The 25,935-nt window shown below is 42.0% G+C and overlaps 2 protein-coding genes and 2 long non-coding RNA genes across 4 annotated transcripts in view; all 4 read right to left on the reverse strand.

Moving 5' to 3' along the window:
* The window catches only part of LOC116691151 (activating signal cointegrator 1 complex subunit 3), a 30,628-nt gene extending 21,684 nt beyond the window's left edge, over positions 1-8,944 (reverse strand). Inside the window, exons 1-4 of the mRNA XM_032518525.1 lie at positions 8,811-8,944; positions 8,224-8,344; positions 3,919-4,051; positions 2,345-2,470 (exon numbers count right to left, since the gene is read on the reverse strand). Of these exons, the coding sequence (XP_032374416.1) occupies positions 2,345-2,470; positions 3,919-4,051; positions 8,224-8,344; positions 8,811-8,882 (452 nt within the window). The 5' untranslated portion in view covers positions 8,883-8,944. The remainder of the gene's footprint in view (positions 1-2,344; positions 2,471-3,918; positions 4,052-8,223; positions 8,345-8,810) is intronic.
* The window catches only part of LOC116691164 (uncharacterized), a 631,246-nt gene that overhangs the window by 354,346 nt on the left and 250,965 nt on the right, over positions 1-25,935 (reverse strand). The gene's annotated exons all lie outside the window — the stretch shown is intronic.
* Positions 13,510-17,780, reverse strand: LOC116691162 (uncharacterized). Its single transcript, XR_004332440.1, has 3 exons — positions 17,767-17,780; positions 16,570-16,638; positions 13,510-13,554 (listed from the first exon to the last, which is right to left on the reverse strand). It is a non-coding gene; the product is annotated as an uncharacterized LOC116691162 (long non-coding RNA).
* Positions 25,596-25,935, reverse strand: part of LOC116691153 (large neutral amino acids transporter small subunit 1) — a 29,660-nt gene continuing 29,320 nt past the window's right edge. The window contains exon 8 of the mRNA XM_032518529.1: positions 25,596-25,777. Coding sequence (XP_032374420.1) covers positions 25,613-25,777 — 165 coding nt within the window. The 3' untranslated portion in view covers positions 25,596-25,612. The remainder of the gene's footprint in view (positions 25,778-25,935) is intronic.

Raw genomic sequence — 25,935 nt, forward strand, 5'->3', positions numbered from 1 at the left:
TACGAGTCTATTTGCCATTTTTCTTAGCTACATATTGCATCTTCTACAATCGTGTTAAATAAAATAAGATCGATTGAAAATAGGACATTTCTGGAAACAATCTATGATATGTAACATTATACCAGCATTTGTCATAGGAAAAAACAGTAAATATAATAATAAAAAGAGGAATAAAATACGTTAAATGTTACACCAAACATTCAGCTAAATGATTCACATTTGATTAATCCCAGTCTTCACGATTAACTAATCTTTCAAATCACGATTTCAATTTGAAAATGATTAGTTGTTTAACCCGAATAGGCTCTGTCTTGTTAGTTTTTTGCCTGCATGGAAGAATGGGTATATAAAAAATATATAACTGTTGAAGTACATGCACATGCTTGGATAGCAGTTTATGTTCAATAATTGGTGTACGTCATTTTAATCCAAAGTATATTCTGTTTCCATGACAAATAAATTACATCAAACAAGAAACTGTTGCCAAAACTTTAAGATTGAGCATTAAGTTGCAGTGAAAAGTTAAAAAAAGATGACGTCATTAACAGCTGGAGGGGGACTACTAGATTAAGGGTAATTTTACAGTTGTCTGCATAATGCATACAAACTTCTCAAAAAAAAAGACAAAAAAAGAAGCCCACTTCTCATATTACATTAAAATAAATGATACCTTCATGATCATCTTACAAAATAATTTACTGTGCAGTAAAAGGAGTAATCACAGCCTCACTTGCGGGCCGGAAGCAGCAGTTGAGATGGCTGATGGTCAAATTTAATGTGTGTTTAATGTTAAGTATTTCTTTTATTCCCATCGCTCCACATGTTAACAGCATGCAGTTCTAAGCGCTGAATGTGTTTATTACTGAACACATTTCACACTGGTGGCAGCGCCTGTCTGATTAAGTCATGGCCATTAGCATCATCACCATTAGGCTCCTGATGGCACAGGGAGTCAGCCAGCAGATGTTTACGACACCCATGGGACCCTGTGTCTGTGTGTATTTGTGTGCGTGTCGGAGAAATCAAAGCCTGAAAGCAGTAGTGACAGATTAGCTGTTCAGATATAAAACACAGCTGCATGGAGATAATGGTGTCGGAGATCTGCACATTCACAGGCAAAATTTAAGACATGAAGCTGAATTTAAGATTGCCGACACACAACTGTTAAAGAAAATCTGTTTGTCATATTGCAACCAAATGCAGTTTTGATTTAATGGAAGACGTGGGTCTAACATAATGTCAACTGTAAGTGCAAGTAATGTAATCCAAAGAACACTGTCTAATGGAATGCTGCTCCACTAATGTATAGTATTCTTTTTTTTTTCCTTTGCTGTAAATTGAATTATAATGTCAACTATTAAAGAATCTATAGAATGCGTCCTGTCCACTAAAATAGTTACTATGGGTAGGAGTAGGAGATCATTACTAGAATTTGAATCCGGTATCAGAACCAATCCTGGATATGCATTGCAAATTTCACCATTGTGACACTAATAAAAGATTTCTCAGCTTATCATTGTCAAATCCTTACAGGTTTAGCTTTCAACCTTTAGAGATCTGTAATATTGTAACTGTAAGATTCAATAAAGAGAAGCAATAGTAAAATATGTTTTCACAATTGCAGTACTGGGCAGCTTGTTATCATTACAACCTGGACACTATGAAAGCAACAGAAAATGCATGGATGGGGATTAAATATAACTTTTAAGGACCTGCAGATACTCTGATTATGTTTAGTATATATACTGAAATGTCACAAATTATTACATAAAATTGTAATACTATTATGGATATCACATGATTATACAATACCAATTGTAAAAAGTATAACTAGTAATAATACAACCACTGATAATCTTTGTAATAGTGGTAGTTGCAGTAGTATTCATATCCTGGGTCTCAGTAGTGTTTATGAGTTTCGGATGCATTTTTCCGCCTTTATTTTGACAAGACAGCTGAAAACATGAAAGTGTCATTCCCCCCAAATGACACGATTCAAAGTGACCCAAACATTGAGTATTGACCTTAAATCCAAGCTTAAATCCCAAATGATGAGCGTCAGGATTCACAGACCTGTATATTGGTACAATCCTACTGCTAGGCCTCAGCCAGAGACTGAATGGTAAATGTGGGATGACAGCCGTGCAAATACCAACAGGCTGGAATGTTCTGGAATGGTCTCTGTCTACACAGCTCACAGATGTTTGACCGAAGAACATGGCACTCCTCAAACCATGTTGTGGGAGAAGGCCAAGAATGTGCGCATGTGCGTTGGCATTGGCTTTGAACAGCATGATTTGAAGCAGTTGGTTATGATATGTGGTGTGAGCAGGTTTTTTCTAACCTGGGATTCATCACCAGCCGCCTGAAGAAGTACGTCCAGGTGATGTAGTCCATTGCATCCTGTTTGGACGAGATGGTTCCTGCAGAAATCTCAGCATTCAGATGGTCGGACAGCACAGTGAGGAGGCTGGGGATACAAAAAACAATCACATCCAAAATCATTCTAAATAAGCGGTCGAGTTGGATTTTGAACTTCAATATTTTTTATTTTTATATAAACAGAAAATCGTTTGTGCCACCAAGTAGATTAGCTGGTTAATTGCCAACAATTATTTTAATTAATTGTTTACATACTTTAACTTACTGTCAAATAATTACAGTGGAGTAAAAAGGACAATATTTCTCTCTGAACTGTAGTGGGTTATAAGTATTAAATAGCATGAGAAGAATATATTTAAGTAAAGTGCACAGTACCTCAAATTTGTACGTAAGTGCAGTACTTGAGTAAAATTACTTAGTTACATGTCACCACTGAGCATGAACATTGCATATGGACTTGTTTCTAGTAGAGTCAGTTAGGTTTTTAGTCTTGTGAGACTGTGTATACATTTAAAAGCACTCCTGACTAAACACCTACGGATGAAGTACTGTAGATGTAGGTAAACTCATTGATAGAAGCACACACACACACACACACACACACACACACACACACACACACACACACACACACACACACACACACACACACACACACACACACACACACACACCACACACACACACACACACACACACACACACAGAGTTTTCAGTAAGTTCCTCAAGGACTAGCAATTCTGGACCTGAAACAAAATCTGTTGTATGTTATGGTGGCAATTTGGTATCTTCAAATTCACCATTGTCATCCCATATTTCTTCATTCAATTTTAATTATATTACTCAAATTTAGTCATTTTTTTATTCTAGTACTGCATCACTAAACTAGATGTGGCTGTACATTGGCCACCGATCTTTGAGCTGGCACAGCTTCCTGGTAATGCTGTTGTGCTTCTGTACCGTTAGTTCATATTACTCTGACAATGTCAGGTCAACCATATGTTATCCTGCAACAGGAACATTAAATTCAACCATTACAAACTACCTGCCTCCCAGTTTGTTGTGGTTCAGTCCAGTCTTTGTGTCACCACCAGGTATGATGCATATCAGGCATATCTCACCAATTACTGATGCTCTTTGGTCATTTGTGAATGATACTGGGACATTGTCCCCCTCCTGTGATACTTATGGGTCTTTAGTGTGCTACATCTCGCTTGCAAATTTTGCAGTTAACCAATTCAGCCTTTTACTTTGTATGTATATATTTGTGTTTCAGTATTTATTGTTTATTAGGCAAATTTCACATAAGTGCACTTGTTGTGGCAATGAAGTCTTTTCTTGATTCTGATATTCCCTGTCACTTTAAGGTTGAGTCATTTTCTTCAGTTCTGCCACAGGTTTTATTAGGGTATCAGTGTGACATGGAATGCTATCTTGTTCATACAGGAACTACAGATGCACAGATTTAGAACTTAGCATACCAGAAAGTGATGAGAGGAATCCTAATAACCAAGACAGCAGACGTGCAACTGTTACCTGGACTCAACAGGGAAAGGCTCATAGAGGAACTTCTTGTAGAAATCCTTTTTGATGTCATGAACGAGGATAACCGCTTTGCCCTGGTCATCAAACTGAGGCCGACCTGCTCGCCCCATCATCTGCAGAACATCTACACATAGAGCACAGACATTACAGAAAACTGCTTTCCATCCAATGCTCTATTTTCTTTAAACAAGCTGCAATGAAAGAATATTTTTGTAATCACTTTGTTGTCTATTCCAGGACTTTCTTTAAAATTTCCCAAAGCTGAAATCTTTAGTGCGTCACTTTTTGATATTAATCAACATCCGGTACATCCAAGCCATTGCCAAATGAGTTGCAACAAAGCTAGTTAAGACTTTCAGCTCCACACAACGCTCTCTGTATTTCTCAGTATGGCTATGTTCTGACGATATTGGCGTCTGATGAATTTCCCGCGCAGAAACTCAAGTCAAGTCCTCGTTGGCTACTAGCAACTGCATGGAGGAGGGGTGGGGGTGGTCACGGAAGACTTGTATCATGTGGACGCACCGACCCGGCCTTGGGCGAGGGAAGGAGGGACCCGGGCTCAGCCTTAAACAGCGTACAGAACGGCCAGAGAACTGTACGCAACCGCCGGCAACAAAACAACGTGCTGGAGAGCCCAAGAACTCACTCTTAACATCTGTCTGTGATTGTATTTGCATGTAAGGTAGACAGCAATCACTTTTTGGCGGATGACCACTTTTTGGCATATGACACTGGTAGCAGCTGAACTGCAATCAATGAGCCTTCACATTTTAGGGATGTAGCAACTCCCTGCCTCCGCTGCTGCACTGCCCATGTGTGGGGACACACGCACAGAGATATCCCAAGATATAGATAGATTGCTTACTCTACACATTTATAATGTAAACATCTCTTTCATCCATCCATCCATCTTCATCCGCTTATCCGGTATCGGGTCGCGGGGGCAGCAGCTCCAGTAGGGGAACCCAAACTTCCCTTTCCCGAGCCACATCAACCAGCTCCGACTGGGGGATCCCGAGGCGTTCCCAGGCCAGGTTGGAGATATAATCTCTCCACCTAGTCCTGGGTGTTCCCCGAGGCCTCATCCCAGCTGGACGTGCCTGGAACACCTCCCTAGGGAGGCGCCCAGGAGGCATCCTTACCAGTTGCCCGACCCACCTCAACTGGCTCTAGTCCGAGCTCCTCTCGGATGACTGAGCTTCTCACCCTAACTCTAAGGGCCAGCAACCCTCCTGAGGAAACCCATTTTGGCCGCTTGTACCCTGGATCTCGTTCTTTCGGTCATGACCCAGCCTTCATGACCATAGGTGAGGGTAGGAACAAAAATTGCCCGGTAGATCAAGAGCTTTGCTTTCTGGCTCAGCTCTCTTTTCGTCACAACGGTGCGATAAACGGAATGTAATACCGCACCGGCTGCTCCGATTCTCCGACCAATCTCACGCTCCATGGTCCCCTCACTCGCGAACAAGACCCCAAGGTACTTAAACTCCTTCACTTGTGGTAAGGACTCACTCCCTACCCGAAAAAAACACTCCATCGGTTTCCTGCTGAGAACCATGGCCTCAGATTTAGAGGTGCTGATCCTCATCCCAGTCGCTTCACACTCGGCTGCGAACCGATCCAGTGAGTGCTGAAGGTCACAGACCGATGATGCCATCAGGACCACATCATCCGCAAAAAGCAGCGATGAGATCCCGAGCCCACCGAACTGCAACCCCTCCCCGCCCCGACTACGCCTCGATATCCTGTCCATAAATATTACAAACAGGATTGGTGACAAAGCGCAGCCCAGGCGGAGGCCAACCCTCACCTGGAACGAGTCTGACTTACTGCCGAGAACCCGGACACAGCTCTCGCTTTGGTCATACAGAGATTGGATGGCCCTGAGAAGGGACCCCCTCACCCCATATTCCCGCAGGACCTCCCACAATTTCTCCCGGGGGACCCGGTCACACGCCTTCTCCAGATCCACAAAACACATGTAGACTGGTTGGGCATACTCCCAGGCCCCCTCCAAGATCCTTGCGAGAGTAAAGATCTGATCCGTTGTTCCACGACCAGGACGGAATCCGCATTGTTCCTCTTCAATCCGAGGTTCGACTATCGGTGGAATCTTACCTTTCCAGCACCTTGGAGTAGACTTTACCAGGGAGGCTGAGAAGTGTGATACCCCTGTAATTGGCACACACCCTCTGGCCCCCCTTTTTGAAGAGGGGAACCACCACCCCGGTCTGCCACTCCTTAGGCACCGTCCCAGACTTCCACGCAATGTTGAAGAGGCGTGTCAACCAAGACAGCCCCTCCACACCCAGAGCCTTCAGCATTTCTGGACGGATCTCATCAATCCGTGGGGCTTTGCCGCTGTGGAGTTGTTTGACTACCTCAGCGACTTCCACCAGGGAAATTGACGACAATCCCCCATCATCCTCCAGCTCCACCTCTACCACAGAGGGCATGTCAGCTGGATTTAGGAGTTCCTTAAAGTGCTCATTCCACCACCCTATTACCTCCTCAGTTGAGATAAACAACGTCCCATCCTTACTGTATACAGCTTGGATAATTCCTCGCTTCCCCCTCCTGAGGTGGCGAACGGTTTTCCAGAAGCAACTTGGTGCCGACCGAAAGTCCTTCTCAATATCTTCTCCAAACTTCTCCCACACCCACTGCTTTGCCTCTGTCACGGCAGAGGCTGCAGCCCTTCGGGCCCGTCGGTACCCTGCAACTGCCTCCGGAGTCCTCCGAGACAACATATCCCGGAAAGCCTCCTTCTTCAGTCGGACGGCTTCCCTGACCACCGGTGTCCACCAGGGTGTTCGTGGGTTACCTCCCCTTGAGGCACCTAAAACCCTAAGACCACAGCTCGCCGCCGCAGCTTTAGCAATGGAAACTTTGAACATTGTCCACTCAGGTTCAATGCCCCCAGCCTCCACAGGGATGTCCGAAAAGCTCCGCCGGAGGTGTGAGTTGAAAGTCCGTCGGACAGGGGCCTCCTCCAGACGTTCCCAGTTTACCCGCACAACCCGTTTGGGCTTACCAGGTCTGTCCAGAGTCTTCCCCCACCCCCTGACCCAACTCACCACCAGATGGTAATCAGTTGACAGCTCTGCCCCTCTCTTCACCCGAGTGTCCAAAACATACGGCCTCAGATCAGATGAAACAATTATAAAATCGATCATTGACCTTTGGCCTAGGGTGCTCTGGTACCAAGTACACTTATGAGCATCCCTATGTTCGAACATGGTGTTTGTGATGGACAATCCATGACTAGCACAGAAGTCCAACAACAGACAACCACTCTGGTTTAGATCAGGGAGGCCGTTCCTCCCAATCACGCCTCTCCAAGTATCTCCATCATTGCCCACGTGTGCATTGAAGTCCCCCAGCAGAAACTATGGAGTCCCCTATACAGGACTCCATTCAAGGTCTCCAAGAAGGCCGAATACTCCGAACTCTTGTTTGGTGCATATGCACAAACAACAGTCAGAGTTCCCCCCCCATCACCCGCAGGCGTAGGGAGGCGACCCTCTCGCCCACCGGGGTAAACTCCAACGCAGCAGCACTCAGCCGGGGTCTTGTGAGTATCCCCACACCCGCCCGGCGCCTCACACCATGGGCAACTCCGGAGTAGGACAGAGTCCAACCCCTATCCAGGAGTATGGTTCCAGAACCGAGACTGTGCGTAGAGGTAAGCCCCACCAGATCTAACCGGTAGCGCTCCACCTCCCGCACAAGTTCCGGCTCCTTCCCCCACAGAGAGGTGACATTCCACGTCCCCAGAGCCAGCCTCTGCCGCCCGGTTCTGGTCCGTCGAAGCCCCTGACCTTCGCTGCCACCCATGTAGCAGCGCACCCGACCCCTTTGGATCCTTCCACAGGTGGTGGGCCCATGGGCTGGAGGGAGAGGTGGCACGTTGCTTGTTCGGGCTGTGCCCGACCGGGCTCCGTGGCAAACCCGGCCACCAGACGCTCGCTCACGAGCCCACCATCTGGGCCTGGCTCCAGACGGGGGCCCCGGGCTTCTTCCGGGCGGGGTCTCTCTATCCCTTCCTTGTTCAACCATCGAAGTCTTTGAACCATTCTTTGTCTGGCCCCTCCCCTGAGACCTCTTTGCCATGGGAGACCCTACCAGGAGCACAAAGCTCCAGACAACACAGCCCTCAGGTTCATAGGGACACACAAACCTCTCCACCACGATAAGGTGATGGTTCCCGGAGAACATCTCTTCTGTTATGGTAATTTAAACAAATTGTACACTATGGACCAGTTAGAAAATACCTATTGGACAGGACTGTACCTGTAATGGGGTAGTCCACGTAGCGCCTGGATTTGCCATCATAGTATTCAGTTCCCTTAACGACCACCAAGTGAGCCGGGAAGTTCACGCCCCATGCCAGAGTACTGGTGGCAATCAAAACCTGAAAAAAGACATGATAGCTTACTGGACTCATACAAATTAAGAGGGAACTTGACACAAATAAATAAAAAAATAACCAAGAAATGAAATGCATACAGAGTGAAAAAGTATTAGTAGGGGTGAGTATTGTGAGTATCAATGCCAATTTTACAAAACAAACAGAAATTACAACTTTAGACATTCTGGCACAGCTCCTACTACGTGAGTCTGTCACTGTGCGTAAGTATGAGTACTGTTAAGGAAAACATGGGAGCGTATATGCATTCTACCTATCGCATGCATAATAGTTCAATCATTATTCCCTACAGTAGCTTAAAACTGACAACCAGCAGAGCACTGATAATTTCTGCAATAAAATGTCATCAATCACATTGCACAACACTTGTATTAAGGCTATCTAACGTTGTTTAGAGGTATGTCAAGCAGTCAGTTGAAGTGTTTAAGGAGTGTACAGAAGGAGGTCGTACCTGGATCTTACAGTTGACAAACAGCTCTTCCACAGTCTTTCTGTCTCTCTCATGCAGGCCTGCGTGATGCATGCCGATCCCAAAGGCCAACGTTAGCTTCAGGTTGGAATCTCTTACTGTTGCAATGATAGACTCTATCTATAGACAAACCAGAAAACAGACAATGACGGATCAAGACAGACAAAAATACAAACTGGTCGAGAGGTGTCATATACAATGATGCAGCTGAGTGCTGACCTGCCAAATCACAACACTCCGAACTATACCAAGTATGTTTCATGGTGATATACACAGAAAGATGCAAAGCCGGAGGTTAAAATTGATGTTGCAGTTCTGTGAAAATGAAGCTAAGTCCAGCTTAGCTTAGCATAAAGACTGGAAAGCAGAGTGTCGGACGTTACTCTGTGGTTGAAATTCATGGCTGTATAAGTTGAAAATACATTGGAGAAAAAACTAAAAGCAAGAGCAGGGATTTATAAGCTTGGACCGATGACAAGTTGGAACTGTTACTTAAAGGTATGTAAGCTTACCTAATCGATAAGACTGACTGACGTGCATGGTTGTTTCTAAAGGTCTCCGTTTGTGCCACTCTGGAGTTTCCAAACAAAACGGGGGCGGCAGTGTTCCCAAACATCTCTGTTTTAGTGGCTTGGAAATGCCAGAGTGGTGTGGAAGCAAGGCGTAAATGTAGCAAAAGATTTACTTTTTTAAAAATGTAGCAGTGTAGATGTAGCCACAGTCACTCAGTGACAGACTCCTGCGTTTATTGGGCTGGCCCCACATTGCTGCGGTCCAGCCAAACAGTGTAACCAGTGCGTTGCCAGAGTAAACCGAGACAGTGCCAGTGGAGCAGAACTGCAGGAGTAAACAGAGACGCTTGGCTTCTGGTCTGTTATTTGTGTTCTTTGTTCTATCATACACACTAAAAATCTGTATTTTTTCACAAGCGTTCAGCTCAGCAGCTTATAGAAGAACAAATGAGAGGATCAATATTAAACAAAAAATACCCCCCCGCCCATCCAAAACTGGATGTGTCTAAATTAAATCTGCTAGATTGTACTTTGTACAATGCATCTTTCACATATTCCAACTAATCAATTGACAAATACAATATGAGGTAATAAGTAAGAGAATGGAAGGGGAAAGTGAAACTCCAGCCCTGAGAGAAGAGAGCCGGGGGTTTTCAGGCAGCAGTAGAGGAAGAAAGAGCTGTCAGGTCAGAGAGGGGATATGAGGCAGTGGGTGACCCCCGGTGAGAGTTAAGCAGCCATCGCCAGAAGCCTGTCAGTCAAACAGCAGGGAGCTGAGCTGCTACACGGGCCAGCGCAGAGAAGCAGCAGGCAGCAGCATATGTCAGCGGAACACACACAGAGGCTGGGGACGCTGTGCACACACACACACACATGTAGAAACTGGGCCTATGTAATAAGACAGTACATATTTGCATTGAGACATTGTATGTGCAGGGTTTAGAAGAACAAAATCCAGGACTTTGTATTCATATTTGAATCCATATGTATTTTTATTGAATGTATTTTTTTTTTTTTTTTTACGTTTACACTAACGGCTTGAGTTTCTCAAGGTGCACTTGAATGCAACATAAGCTTACAAGGTGCAAGTGAACGCACCATTATGTAGCATGTGTTGTTTGTCATACAACGGTAATGGTGTTTTAAAGTGCAGCTAGGCTACTCTGTGTCTTTAGCTGCAAACTGTTCTATGTCCCGGTGTTTGAATCCTTTCTATTAAAATACAGCAACATGTTACGTTAGCATTCAGCATTTTACCCATGTTTAAGCCAGGTACTAGCTAACGGTAGGATATCGCCACCTGCTGACAAGTGTAGCGTTAACAAGCTCCACATGCAGTGATGCTTCTATTGTCTGTAACGTCCGTTTCATAGCACCAGAGAGCAGCACAGGCATTTATGTACAAAAATCTTTGTTGTAATTGGGCACAGTACGGCAAGGTTTAAATACATAATCCTAAAAAGATCACTTTAAAATAATCACGTTGAAACTTGCTCATTGCAAATGTAAATGGACTATTATTTTCTAGTCTTAACAACTACTCAAAGCGCTTTTACATAGTACCGGAACCATTCATCATTCACACATTCACACGATGTGGCCGAGGCTGCCGTACAAGGTGCCACCTGCTCCTCAAATAAACACTCACACACATTTACACTACAAAGGTGCAACTCGGGGTTCAGTTTCTTGCTCAAGGACACTTCGAAATGGGACTGCAGGGACACGGATTGAACCACCAACCTACGATTGGCTGGCGCCCGCCACATCTGCCCAGTGCGCCCAGTCCATGCTCTCTCGGCATGATATCAAAGTGTTATACTAATATTAGCATACTTTTTCAAATGTGAACCCAGTGAAGTCATTTGCTCCCATCTTGAACTGATCCTGAGGTATGCACAGACAATATAATGGAGGATGACAGGCTTTTCCGGCACAAGTTGGCTTGGATTCCATCTGTAATTACACTTAAACCTACACTTACACAGAGAAATGGAGCATCAGCACAATTCAGCAAGAGTGGGGAGAGAGAGCAAAAGAAAAGGACATCTATGGAAATACACATTAGAAGTGGATAGAAGGAAATGTACAGGAACAACAGACACAACTGCTAATATTTGCACCAAGTGTTCTCTACACTCATGGCTCTAGCAAAGTCCCTAAATGTGATGTTGTTGACCACAGCGCTTATGACTTACCTACATGAGCTGAATATGTCAGTCCCTCCAGGAATTTGTGATGTCACAATGGCAACAATTCAAAAAAATTCAACCAATCCCTGTGAATTTGGTGCAACCCCGCAACTTCACTGCAATGTATTGACCAATCACCAGAGCTTCCCGCAACTTCCACAACTGACAAAGTGTCAGTATTTGACAACGTGGCGTTGACTCCAAATTAATTTTCTTGTTTCTGGTATAAAGTTGAGACGTGTGTGACTCCAACATCTCACATTTACCTACAAAGAACGCAGAACAATCAAGACCGTTCTGCCAACTCGTACACATTTTTACGTCAAAGCACGCTGTTACGGTTTTTCACTCTAAAGTCTCTCTCTCACACACACACACACACACATACCCGTTTTTGTTACCTCGTGGGATCCAATGACAGGCAGCAGCCTGATGGGATCCACCCTTTCTAGAGGGCCTAGAAACATCATTTTAACTGCTAAATTTTTTATAATTTTTTGTAAACACAAAAATCACTCTAAACATCAAACACTCTCAAATAAATTTTAGACCTGAATTTTGTTCCCCCCTGGGGACTAGACCTGAACTTTTGTCCGTCCTGGGGACCAATCATGTTATGTGTATTGGGAAACAATCAACAGCACTGTTGGGCACTGCACAATACATGACAAGCATTCTGTTAGATGGAAACCACCCATTAAAGTAGATTCTTTCATATCCAAACTTTAAACAAGCTGATTTCACTTGTATACTTTGTTTTACTGTCCGTTTACTCAGTACCATTGAACACATAGCAAATTAAATCATTTTTAATGAAATACTGGTTGTCATCGATCTCCGATGACAAACACAAGACTTGCTTTACAAAGGTGCTTTTACTGTATGTTGTTTAACATATTTTCACAAAATCTTCAAACAGCCTTTGCATTTATTTACGTTTTTATTAACCCAGTTACATCCTACAAGACTCATTCTGCCTCTAATTTAACTTTACAAGAAGCTAAACTTTGGAAAGCCCATAATCTGGTGAAGGACCAGGAAGCCGGGTGTGTTGCTGTATTAAGACTTCACCAGAAGCTCTTACAAAGAGATCATGTGATGTTAAAACTCGTCCCCCCCCCCATCCCTGATCCTCAGTGGGAAGATTCATGAAGGATTTACTGGAAGACGGCACTTGTTTTTGTGTGTTGGTACATGCAACTCTTTGCATTTGTTGTAACTTTTTTTGATTATACATTTATTTTTGGAACCAAGCTAACCGGTCTTTCTGCTACTGTCTCCTGTCCACTGAGGACAACTGTCTCTTTCCTCTGCTTCTCTGAGACAATCTGTCCAGATATCCCCTAGTTGGTAGTATCAGCACCAGAGTCCAGAGCCCAGATGGTGTGTCAGCCCTGTAAGGAATACTTATACTTATTTGTATATCAATAACTCTGGTGGAATAAGCAAAGTAAACTGTGTTGTTTTCTGTTCAGTTCCTATCAAACTTTGCTTTACGAGCACTGGAGGGAAACGCGCTCTAAAAGGTCACTTTTTCATCATTAATAAGGACAGAAACACAGGTCTTCTGCCTGTACACCAACTCTGGGCTTCCTGTAACCAGAGCTGTCAACCAATGGGTAGACTAGGGAGCTCCACGTGGGGGGGGGGGCTTGAAAGTGACTAATCACAGGAGGGCCAGTGCTGATTCTATGCAACACATAGTGAGTAACAGGATATACAAATTGGAATTTTGCAAGTGAAGTATTTAGTACACTTTATTGTAGCGTGGGCATATTGACAGTACCACTGTGAAGTCCATCTACACATAAAATGCAGTGTATCCAATCATGACTGACGGATCTTTGACAGACAAGTCGCTGCTAAACCACTGCAGCCTGTACGGCCGTGGAAGGAAACAGACATCTTGTTATTTTGTAAGTGCTTCTGGTGAGGTCTTAATACCGGCAACACACTCCGATTTCCCATGTACTTTACCAGATTGGACTTCTGCCAATGACCAACTCCTCTTCTTTGAGGTTTCTATAGAAACAGACAAAAAAGACAATTAGGGACATAGTAAGGTGATGTTAAAGACTATTTAATAACCATTGATAATTAGCAAATGTAATTTTTACATGTCCTAAAAGTGAATATTGTGCACCAAGTCAAAGCCTGTAAAAAATAAAAACAGCCTGGTGACGTCATTTCCTATAGCGTCAGATTTACTGACTAATGTGTGAAATGTTAAGCTGTCGCTGCTTAGTGGCTGACAACAGAAAACAAAGAACACAAGCACTGACTACATTTACAGGGATTAAAGTGAAAACAATTGTTAACTGAGAAGTCATAAGCTGTTCACATCTACCTATACAGTCAACTATCGCGCCCTTTTTGTTTTTGATGTACAACAAGATGCAAACAACAGAGTAATGGGGGGATTGCAGGGGCATTTCTAGGAGGTTGGGGGCTTAGCCCAGACCTGGAACCCTAATTTAACTAATCTGAAGCAATGCCAAACAGGACTGGCGTGCCCAGCTTGTTAAGAGCCAGTGCATGATTATTTTAGCTGCCCATTTTGTAGATGTTGGGTAAATAGAACCAACATTTGACCTGATCTAAACTGGCAACCCAAAGGCCAAACACTTAATTTCCTACATTCTGGTGAATTTCTATTTCTAACTTGTTCTGAATCAATGTTTGCTGGAAATATCTTTATGTAAAGGGAAACATAGATTACAATCCACATATAAAACATAATGGAATATACTGCAATAATGTTCTCAGTCCTCTATATTGCTATCAACTATTTATTCTCCTTTGGATTGATTTTTCTAATTATATGTGTGCCAGCAGACATTTAATAAAACAGAAACTATGGCAGAAATACAAAGAACACAAACGCCTCACAATCCGCAGCATGTCCACAACACAGAGCATCAATTATTGGAAGCACAATGAAATAAGGCAACTTATGATTTCGGGGGTTTACATAGGCTATTGTCTGGTTTCACGTTTGCCAGTTAACATTTTTAAAATAAAATAAAATAAAAATATCTGGCCTCCACTTCTAATCCCCCTCACACATAGAGTTCACAATTGCTCATACGCCAAAAAGTTCAACAGATTGGCCGGCCTTATCAGCTGTCTTGATTGTGTCACTTTAATCCAAAAACTTTTAAGTCCTCCAGTGTGTAGCTAGGTAGGCTAGCTTCTTGAGCTGTCATTGGTTGAGACACAGGAAGTTCTCAAAAACACTATGTCTGTAAACAGTAAACATCACAAAATACACAGTAATTCAACAGACCTATTTGTAGTTGCCTTACAAAAATAAAAGGTGACACAGATACAGACCCCCCCCCCTCATCCCCAGATCTGCATTAATCTCCAATATGGCATTTCTAAAAGCAAATCCGTTGTGGCAGTGGGGAACTTAATCACTTAATAACCAGGTTATCAACTGTGTTCTCTCTCAGTGGTAGATACCACGCTTACAGTGTCAGGTAACACACTGGCCAGTACCTAACGTTACTGTCAAGGAAACAGACAAAACTACTGCTGAGTCAATTTTAAAATGTGCTACTCAGTTTCAACTCACCCGAGGTGTATTTATTTAACTTAGAGAACTTATTGTACTTCTTCTTAGAAACCAAAGGCTATAATTAGCAGAAGGCTAAACTATTAGATAGATAGATAGATAGATAGATAGATAGATAGATAGATAGATAGATAGATAGATAGATGTTTATTGATCCCAAGAAAAATGGGAAATTCCGGTGTTCCAGCAGCAAAATCAGTCACAAAGCACAGAATATAAATATAAATGAAATACTAGGAAAAATATACATACATACAATATACATGAAATAATATGAATAAAGTAAAAAGAACAAATATTTGAATATGTACAGGATGGGGAAACAAAAATGAGCAACTGCTTAAATAATATGCTAAAATGTTAAAATGTATGCTACATGTAAATGTAAATAAACCAAATGTGCAGGTTGCATTAGTGCAGTAGTAGTGTGGTGCCCAAAAGTCTTATCTACCACCCAGTGATGACATGTTAAAGTGTTATTGCATGTGGTATGAATGATTTTCTGTAGCACCATTTTCTCTCACCATTATATCTGAAATGAGGTGCTCAGGTTTCTTCATATACAAACTTAACTTGAGTTCATGTTTATGTAGCTAGCTAGAGCCTTGAATATCACTATGTCATCAAGGGCTTACAAAGAAAACGGGACTGTCATTCTCATAAAAAAAATCTAAAATTACAGCTATACACGAAGTTTGGGATCATAATCAAGATGGCGATGATTGAAATGAACTAGTTCTCATACAGGTTACTGTATGGAAGGAGGGGCTGAGGGAGGAGCTTTAAAGTCCTGTCTAAATCAGTTTCCTTTTTTCTTTTTGATGTTGAGGGTTCTGCCAAAATTATAGATGAGAATATCAATGGAAAAATGGACAGTTAACTGCCAATAATTTACTTATTGGCTGCTTTGTCAGTTATTTGTGTATTTATTCGCTCCTGTGTAGACCGATTGTTTATCATCTTTGAGAATAATACTCATAGAAACTAACTACATACATATTTTTTAAAACAGGGCCTAAATTGTTAAAAGTTGTTGGGTCTATATTCCACTGCACTTCCTGTATGAAATACCTGTTTTTGGGCCACATCTGTCATTTATATTTAGTGGATCATTTTATCCAAAATTAGCTGCACATTTGGATCTATAGTGGGCACATCTAGGGTTCCTGAAGGAATGGTTAGACCAGGAGTCCCAGTCTCTCAGGGGGAAATCAGACATCTTAACCGCTGATGGGATCTCTACCTTGTGGCAACATTCTTACTTTTGGATATGTCGTATCACAACAATTAGACTAAACAAAGACCTCTCAGCAGGAAAAACGCTGCAGCCCTGAAGGTCTGAACACTCCCAACTGGGCTTTCAACTTCCAACTCCTACTGTTAGTAGTTGTGTGTGACAAAGGTACTTACCAAGCAAGGCGTGTGCCAATCAGGTGTCATGGCTTCAGTCTGTGGGTTACCTGTGGAAGCAGGTTCAACACTACCAGGCTCATCAGAGATCCGCTGTCCTCTGTTGGATCTTGAGGTTCCTATAAGACGAATAAATAGTTTATGAAATGAAAACGATGTAGGTTTCCACTGTGGAAAACCAGGAAAAGCAGATATGGAGAAAGATTGTTCTGCAAATACTCCACCCACACTATTATGAATCATTATCCACTGTACAACAATTAACCAACGGTCACCTAATCTGAGAATGCAAACTAGACCGTCAGAAGAACATCCCAGTGCTGTAGGGGAAGCAGTCAGCAGGGCTCTACTTCAGTTCCTGGCATCTTTGTAGTTCTCAGCAGAGCTGCTGCATGTCAGAGTGTGTTCTAGTGGTGTGTGTGGTCACTTTGAGAACGGCCTTTAGGTAGTAGACTGGATTCCATACTTGCCAATTACCAAATGTGAGCATTATGGTATAAATGATGGCTTTTTCCAGACTATTTTAACATCCTTTTTTAATTAAGCATTTAGTTTGTAAACATTATGTTTGGCTGATTAAGTTTAATGAGGAATACTTTATGTTCATCCCTTACTTAAAAGGAGAGAGGACAATTTTTATGTTAATTGTGATCTCTATAAATATGCAAAAACTTTTGATTGAAACCCCCCCCCCCCCCCGACCTGAATTGGTGCAGGCAACACTGAGTAGCTACAGCTATGTGTACACGCTTCAACTGAGCTAAAACAGAAGTTAACGGGGCAAGTTTTAGAGCCTTTGTGCCTCTTAACAGACACACAATGCAATTAATATGTCAAACAACATTAACAATTAATATGTCTGTACAACATGAACAGGGCCCTTACGTAACATCCAGATACGTTTTAAACTCAGACATTGTTTTAAAAAAGTCAAATTTATAGAAATGAAATGAGCAGTGAATCAGATAAATAGGGTTTTTCCCATAATCTTGGCTGTTGTCTATTCTTCATAGTGCATATGTTTTAAAAAGTTGTCTATCTCCCCTTAATCATGCTACTGAGTTACTGTTCACCTGATTTCACAAAGAGCTAAAGAGCCAGGGCCCTACCCTCCTACACCCAGTTTTCTTTATTAAAAACTAAAACCTAAAGTGTAAGAGGCCCCATTGAAACAACAGGTGAATTTTAATGTTTGTATGAATATTATATTACATTATTGTATCACATTTAAAATTCCACCTTATTACCTGGCGTTGGTGTTGTAGGTCCTCCATGTTCCCAGGTAAAGAGGCATTATGATGCCCCTCAGGCGTTGGAAGCGTTCCTTCAGCCTGACATAGGCTGCACTCTGCCTGCAAATGGTTAAACACAAACAGTTCATGTAACATCTGCATCCCATTGTTCTTTACATCATTTCATATGTCTAATTTGAAGGGTGCCCAGTAGTCGCTCTACATTTAAATTTCATTGAGTAACAAATAACAAGGTTATGTTTGCAGCTTGTGGAGATAACAAAATCAAGTCCATGCTTAAGAGAAAAAAATTCCTTTCTTAGGAGATGGTTATAGAGATGATAAATTAGGCTTGAATGACGTTTATGGACTCTTATGAGTCTGTTTACCTGCAGTTAACTAACCAGATTAAATGTGACCATGTGCAGAACAGACAGCACTGCACATGTTGATGAATGATGAAAGCAGAGATCTTTACAGAAGCAATGCCTCCTCAGATTTAAAATAACAGCAACCAGACTGAAACTTAACCCAAATCAGCCTGTAGAAGTCTAATAAGTCTGTTTCCACCACTTCACATTTGACTGACTGGTACATTCAGACACATGTTGCACTGAGTCTGTCTACCCAGCCCAGTCTTATTACCACAGCATCAAATATTAAACCAGCCTGAACCCTCGGTGTCTACATCTATATAGTATAACTTAGAAAAGTTGAGATCAGCCAAGTAACAGCAGCAAAAAGCAGTACATAACCAAAAACATGATGAAATACTAGCTTAAAAGTTAAAAATTTGCTATGCTAACACTGTAACACTAGCCCGTGAGAAGCTAACTAGCTATTGTTAGCACTGGCAAACCATGCTAGCTAATATAAAATGAGCTGCAAAAAATAGACTGCAAACACGTTAACCAGTGCTTAGTCTAATTATTAATGACTAAAACAGTGTTACATTACTTACCTAACGTTAGTTTCCATCAGTTTCTTCGTCCATTAGTGTCTGTAGCTCCGTCTGTCTGTGCTGCTGCCAGCGTGTGCTCTGCTCGTTCCTACTAACTGCACGTGCAGGTGGACCCGCCCACTCAGCCACTCAGGCACCGTGTGGGTGGGGGATGGGCACAGGTGAGGTGGGGACCGGGGGAGTCAGGAACAGTGTGTTCTGAGGATCGGCAGCTGAATCCCGGAGGCTGGGACAGGAGGGAGGCAGGCCCAGGGTACGCTGGGGACCGGGGGAGTCAGGAAAGGTGTATTCCTCCCTTACCTCTTTGATCCACTGTGGGCTGGGTAGCAATCTATTTTATGGTATTGCTGGATTGTGTTTCACTAAATTATAATTTCATCCAAAAGAAAAATAGTTGTATTCACTTTAAAAATCCTTAATTATAGGGTTAATGGTTTTGCCAGAGTTTACATTTAGGAATTTTGAATTGAGCGGTGTTGCATTCAGGCCCTGTTTTCTTATATTTAAAGCTTTAGACCATAGTAACTATTCATTACCTTATACACAAAAGCCTGAAATAAAACTAATAAACTGATAGCTGGTGACACGGACGGAAGCCTTCATTTCAAACGCTGCCATGACACAGAGCAGATTTTAAAATCAGCTATGTATCCCCACTATACTTAGAATATTTTCAGCACTTGATGCCAGACAACCGTTTACAACAAGAGCTGACGCCGTTATCTCTGCTCTCTTTCAAGCCAGTAGTCTCTTTTGACAAAAACTGTAATTTTACATCACAAAACACGAGTTGCAGCTTTATCTCTGCCTCAAGTGGTTAGTTTGTTTTATTGTGTGGCTTTCTTAACTGTTAAGCAAAAGTAATGTGGTTATCTGAGCTAGCTGCTGGTAAAGGATAACGTGTCCTGTGCTGTGCTCCATCACAACTGCCTTGATATGTGCAGGCAATCAGCCCTGGAGGGCCTATTTTATTGAGGGTATTATTATTATTTAAATAATAAATTAGAATGTGACGATTTGGTCATTTGTCACCACCACTTCTCTTCTGTCATATTACAGTCTAATTGAGTCTGACCAACGTTACCCTTAGACGATGCAAGGCTTTTCATGTCGTTGCTACTGTGAGTTATACTGCTGCACCAGAACACTGCCTTGGGTCGTAAAGTTGGTGCTGGGGTAATAGGATTGGTGGGGTACTGCTGGTTTGGGCAACTGTGCTACGAGGCAACTGCATAGGAGGTACTGGGACGAGGAGCAGGCCCGTGAGACACCATGGAGCTTGCCCTTATTGACTGCTGCTCCTAAACAGTGACATTGAGGTTGCAAAGTTTAACAACCAGAAGTCTGTGCATGACAGAGAGGACAAAACCTGGCAAAATAAACTAAAACTGTGAAAAATCTTGAACTAGAGTTATAGTATAGAAACTTGCAGCTAGCTGAGAGCAGCTACCTGTCTCTGTCAGCTAACGAATGTTAGCCACAAAGTTACTGGATGCAACTTGCAAGTAATGTTATTGCTGGCATTAACGGATTTATAACAATTAAATCTCAGTGCGAGAGAAAAAGAAAGCAAAGCACAGAGAGAGAGAACCAATAAAAGTGTGACTTCCACCAGTAGGCTACAGTACAGGCAGGCTGTGTACAGCAACCAAGTTTACTGATCAGGAGGGACACCGCTCTCTCTTACTGGTGTTGGTGGAGCAGACTGTGCAATTAAATGGGCATTGCAAGCTTAGAACACAGCACGGTTCCACTGTACTATTTCTAGCAATGCTAACGGCATCTTCAGTTTGTATAGGCTAACAGAGCACTGCTAACTGCAGAATCACTTTATATAGGCTAACAGAGCACTGCTTAATGCAAACTCACTTTGTATAGGCTAACAGAGCACTGCTTAATGCAAACTCACTTTGTATAGGCTAACAGAGCACTGCTAACTGCAGAATCACTTTATATAGGCTAACAGAGCACTGCTTAATGCAAACTCACTTTGTATAGGCTAACAGAGCACTGCTTAATGCAAACTCACTTTGTATAGGCTAACAGAGCACTGCTAACTTCAGACTCACTTTGTATAGGTTAAGAGAACTGCTTAATGCAAACTCACTTTGTATAGGCCAGGGGTCGGCAACCTTTACCACTCAAAGAGCCATTTAGACCCGTTTCACACAGTAAAGAAAACACTGGGAGCCACAAAACTCTTTTGAAATTTTAAATGAAATAACACTATATAACGTTTTTTTTTTGCCTTTGTGCTATGTATAAACAAACTATACTGTGTTACATTTATGAAATCAATGAACGACTGCAGAGAAAATGAAATAACATTTCTGCATGCAACAAATCATTTTTAACTCCAAAAAAAAACAAAAGACGTTGGGTTAACGGTTATTCCTCTTGCTCTTAAACAATTCTAGACAGCCTCAGAGACATCACCCCCCGTGTTTGGCCTTTTAGTGGTATCAACTGGATCATTTCTTCTTGTGGCCCAGTCGAGTTTACATACCGGCAGAACAGCGCTGTTTGTTTAATATCATCTTAGTCTTTAGATTCATCACAGGCAATTGAGAAGGCCACACCTAACTTGATGTCTTTAATTTGCTGTATGAACTAAAATAAAATACATTTTAATTAAATATTCATTAAGTATTTTTTTAAAAGCTGAGCCGCATCAGAGGGATCAAAGAGCCGCATGCGGCTCCGGAGCCACAGGTTGCCGACCCCTGGTATAGGCTAACAGAGCACTGTTAACTGCAGACTCACATTGTATAGGCTAACAGAGCACTGCTAACTGCATAATCACTTTGTATAGGCTAAGAGATAACTGCTAACTGCTGCCTCACTTTGTATAGGCTAACAGAGCACTGCTAACTGCTGCCTCAGTTTGTATAGGCTAACAGAGCACTGCTATCTGCTGCCTCACTTTGTATAGGCTAACAGAGCACTGCTAACTGCTGCCTCACTTTGTATAGGCTAACAGAGCACTGCTAACTGCAGAATCACTTTGTATAGGCTAAGAGAGCACTGCTAACTGCAGAATCACTTTGTATAGGCTAACAGAGCACTGCTAACTGCTGCCTCACTTTGTATAGGCTAACAGAGCACTGCTAACTGCTGCCTCACTTTGTATAGGCTAACAGAGCACTGCTAACTGCAGAATCACTTTGTATAGGCTAACAGAGCACTGCTAACTGCAGAATCACTTTGTATAGGCTAAGAGAGCACTGCTAACTGCTGACTCACTTTGTATAGGCTAACAGAGCACTGCTAACTGCTGCCTCACTTTGTATAGGCTAACAGAGCACTGCTAACTGCTGCCTCACTTTGTATAGGCTAACAGAGCACTGCTAACTTAGCAGCCTCAGTTATTGTTTGTTCAGTCGGATCAATCAGTCAGTATTGGTATATTATGTCCTCCAGTTTCCCTCGGCTCTCTGATTACAGAGTTTCCTGGTGGACAGAAAGCTTTTCTTGTTGCTAATGTAACTGTAAACTCTAGCTACCATCAGATAGTTAGCTCAGTTAGCCATGCTGCCAAGATTGAGAGGTTGAAGCACTGGGGGAATGTTGGTGTTTACCTTGTGTTGGAATTTAAAATGTTATATGTGCTTAAACATTGTGTGTGATTTGCATTATACATTTAAACCAAAGGTAAAAGCATTATTTCAGCATAAATGAAGACATGTTGGTCATGCATTAGGTTTGTTGTCATAGGTATATAGTTTGTTGTTTGTTATGTTAAGATGTTTTGCAATACTTCTGTTTTATGATATAAGATATTCTGGTATATTTTGTTATAATCCAGCTCTCCTAAATGTGTTAGAAGCAGAATTGATTGTTAGGGATGCTTCCTGAGTCTAGTTTCAGTCACTTTTACCCCCACTGATCTTTTCCTGAAATGAGGGTCATAAACCCTCAGTCACATTCCAATTGAAATATAACAAATAGGCACACACACACACACACCACTGTGGCCAAGAGACCCCACCCTTTGTGAATAAGACCAGGGGGTCCAGGAGCAGAGAGTCAGACAAATTTGGGGGAGAGCCGTGTTAGGTTGACTCTGTATTTGTCTCTAGGATGTCCTATGTAATAAAATGGATTCACACATCCACATCTGAGATTTTGATACTAAGTGACTGAACCCTGAGAATGGAGCAGGATTTAGCTCCAACACCTGCTAGCACATCTCGGTGGGAGGAAGAGGTTGTTAGGACCAGGGCATAGGGGAAAAAAATGCTGGTGCAAAGAAACACTCATGTCATGCCAGAACCAGAGCCATGCAAGCAAGCATCAGAACCGGGTTCAGAAGCCTCTCAGACGTCATGGCAGAGACTGGGAGACAGAAGAGAAGACACTGAGAAAGCTAAGAAGACAAACGGAGAGAGTGACCAAGCAAGGGTACATCTCTGACTATTTTTTTGTTGTCGTTGTATTATTCTGCTGACAGTCTGTGAGTTGAGCATCTTGCTGTTGTACTAGTAAGAATTATATGCTGGTTTATGGTTGTGTTGTTCAATTGCTTTAGGTTTGGACTGAAATATTGGCTTAAGATATTTAACATGACAAACAGTATATTATGTTGTATACAAAATATAATATATCATATAATAATATCGCTGTACATGTACAGATACAAGGAATATATGCTTAGCATTTAACCTATTCTAACTCGTTAGGAGCATTTTGCAGCCGTAGTCTGCAGTCCCCTAGGCTGTGTAAACCATGCTGGGGCCACACTGCTGTGAAAGGGCCACACTGCTGTGAAAGGGCCACACTGCTGGGAAAGGGCCACACTGCTGTGAAAGGGCCACACTGCTGTGAAAGGGCCACACTGCTGTGAAAGGGCCACACTGCTGTGAAAGGGCCTTGAACGTCATTTATCAGAGTCTGGTTGGTCACCCTCTCTGTGACAGTCTGATCTGATCCATATCTTTATAATTGAGTAAACTGGAGATAATTTTTTTCTAACTGAATTTTCAGTTTTATTGGCCGTATCTATTTACTATATTTATGCTCTCAAGCTCAAATAAAATCTAACTATTTAATAAATTGGCTGTAAAAGTTTTAAACTACATTTCAGAGATGAGTGAAAGACAGGAATCTGCTCAGATGGGATCTTAATGAGTGCAACATAAACATGTTTATATAAAGCAGCTGCGTCTATTGGTATTAGGATCCCTAAACTTGGATTAAAACACTTAAAATAAAGTGTTATTACAAAATAAATGAACAAGACTTACCTTAAAATAACCTTATTGTAATAAGATTTAAGTTGAGATTATAATAACATGTAATCCTCTGTATGGACCATGCTAAGGTTGCAGGGTTAAGGTGTAACACACATTTCTGCTCCAGGTAACACCGATCAGGTTTGGCATCGGCTCAACCAGACGTCCACACACGTAGGCCTGATCTCTTCCGTCATCTTTAGCTGTGGAACTAATTTTTAAATGTGCACGTTGCACCTGTTCACCAAAATGAAACATTGGTTCATTTTAGTTATTTATACCCCATACACTTAACCAGTGTCCAAGTATCTACTATGTTAAAATGTTTTTTAATTTCTGCTCTCCTATGAATTTCCTGGTAGTGTATCAATTATAGAGAAAAAGAACTACTGTAATTAAATAAAACATATAAACACATATGTATATGTGTATGTATACACATATGTGTAAGTAAACAAATATATAATAGTAATACCATATTAGAAATAATTGTTTATACTTAAAATTATTAATTGATATTCTTAGTATTTTTTTCAAAGAATAAAGCCTAAATACATATGTATATATGTATATATATATATACACATGTGTACACAAACAAATTTAAAATAGTATCATATTAAAAATAATTTTTCATAATTATAATTATTAATTGATATGTTTATAGTGTTTTTTTCAAAGAATAAAACCTTTTTCAAAGGACGTTTGATGATTAAATGGTATTTTGGTAAAACTAATTTAATAACATTAAAGTTCTGATCACATTAAAGTGAATAGACCAAAGATATTCACAAAATATGAAGCTTATATGATATACACACTTATACACTTTGTCAGGTGAAAGACCCCACCAGTGCAGTTTCACACACTGTAATACCCCCTCTGACCACTAGGGCACACACACTTTGTGTGAAAATCTGACCGATGGGGACCATTTTTTTTTTCAAGAAAATTGCACCAGGGCTATCAGCAGGCTGTTTTCTATTGATTCCAATGCTTGTGCCTCTGGGGACCGGGTTTCGGTCCCCACGGGAAAAACTGGTCCCCATGGGGTGAGTCATATGTCAGGTCAGGGACCCCACCAGGATATAAGAACGCACACACACACACACACACACACACACACACACACACACACACACACACACACACACACACACACACCACACACACACCACACACACACACACACACACACACACACACACACACACACACACACACACACACACACAAAGAAAGTGTAACAATGGCACAATGGTGTTCTGTGTTTTGGGAAGTCTTGCAGCAACTGGTCTACTCAGGAGGCATGGTGCGCTTCCTCTTGTATGACACACACACACACACGCACACACGCACACACGCACACGCACTCACGCACACACACACACACAGGCCTCAGCACCAGCTGACAAGCATCCAGCTTCTGTCTTTAAATCTTCGATTCATCTGCTGAATGGATCTTTGTTGGCCGCATGAGACAAAGTAGAAGTATGTCCTACTGCCGAAGCTAACTCAAGCAAAATTCAATGGTGAAAAATACTAAGTGAGAATTTGATGTCCCCTCGGACTCAAATGTCTGTTAATGTCCCTCTTTGAACATCATCAGAAAGTCAGTAAAAAAAAAACCTATTTGTCCTTTTTCCCGTGTTCCGATGGGCTGATTGTATCACGTTTGACTCACCTTGATTGGTCTCTCTAGCTCTGGCTTCTTATAACGGAGCCACATCATCCCAATGATTGCCATGGCGATGCAGAGCCAGTTGAAGAAGCTGAAGAAGTTTATGACGGAGAAGATGTCGTTGGAGAAAGCGTAGAGCAGCGTCATTATGCACTGTAGATAATAGGAGAAAAGCAATCAGGTGTACAGTACAGTACAGTACAATGTTTACATCTACCCTATCTCCCATCTTGCATTGCCCTAAAGGTGGATTTATGTTTCTGGGGGGGGCTTTATGCAGAGCTTTCCCCGTAACCCACGTAAGTGGCCAG

The sequence above is a fragment of the Etheostoma spectabile genome, chromosome 6, assembly GCF_008692095.1.
Source record: "Etheostoma spectabile isolate EspeVRDwgs_2016 chromosome 6, UIUC_Espe_1.0, whole genome shotgun sequence".
Lineage (NCBI taxonomy): Eukaryota > Metazoa > Chordata > Actinopteri > Perciformes > Percidae > Etheostoma > Etheostoma spectabile.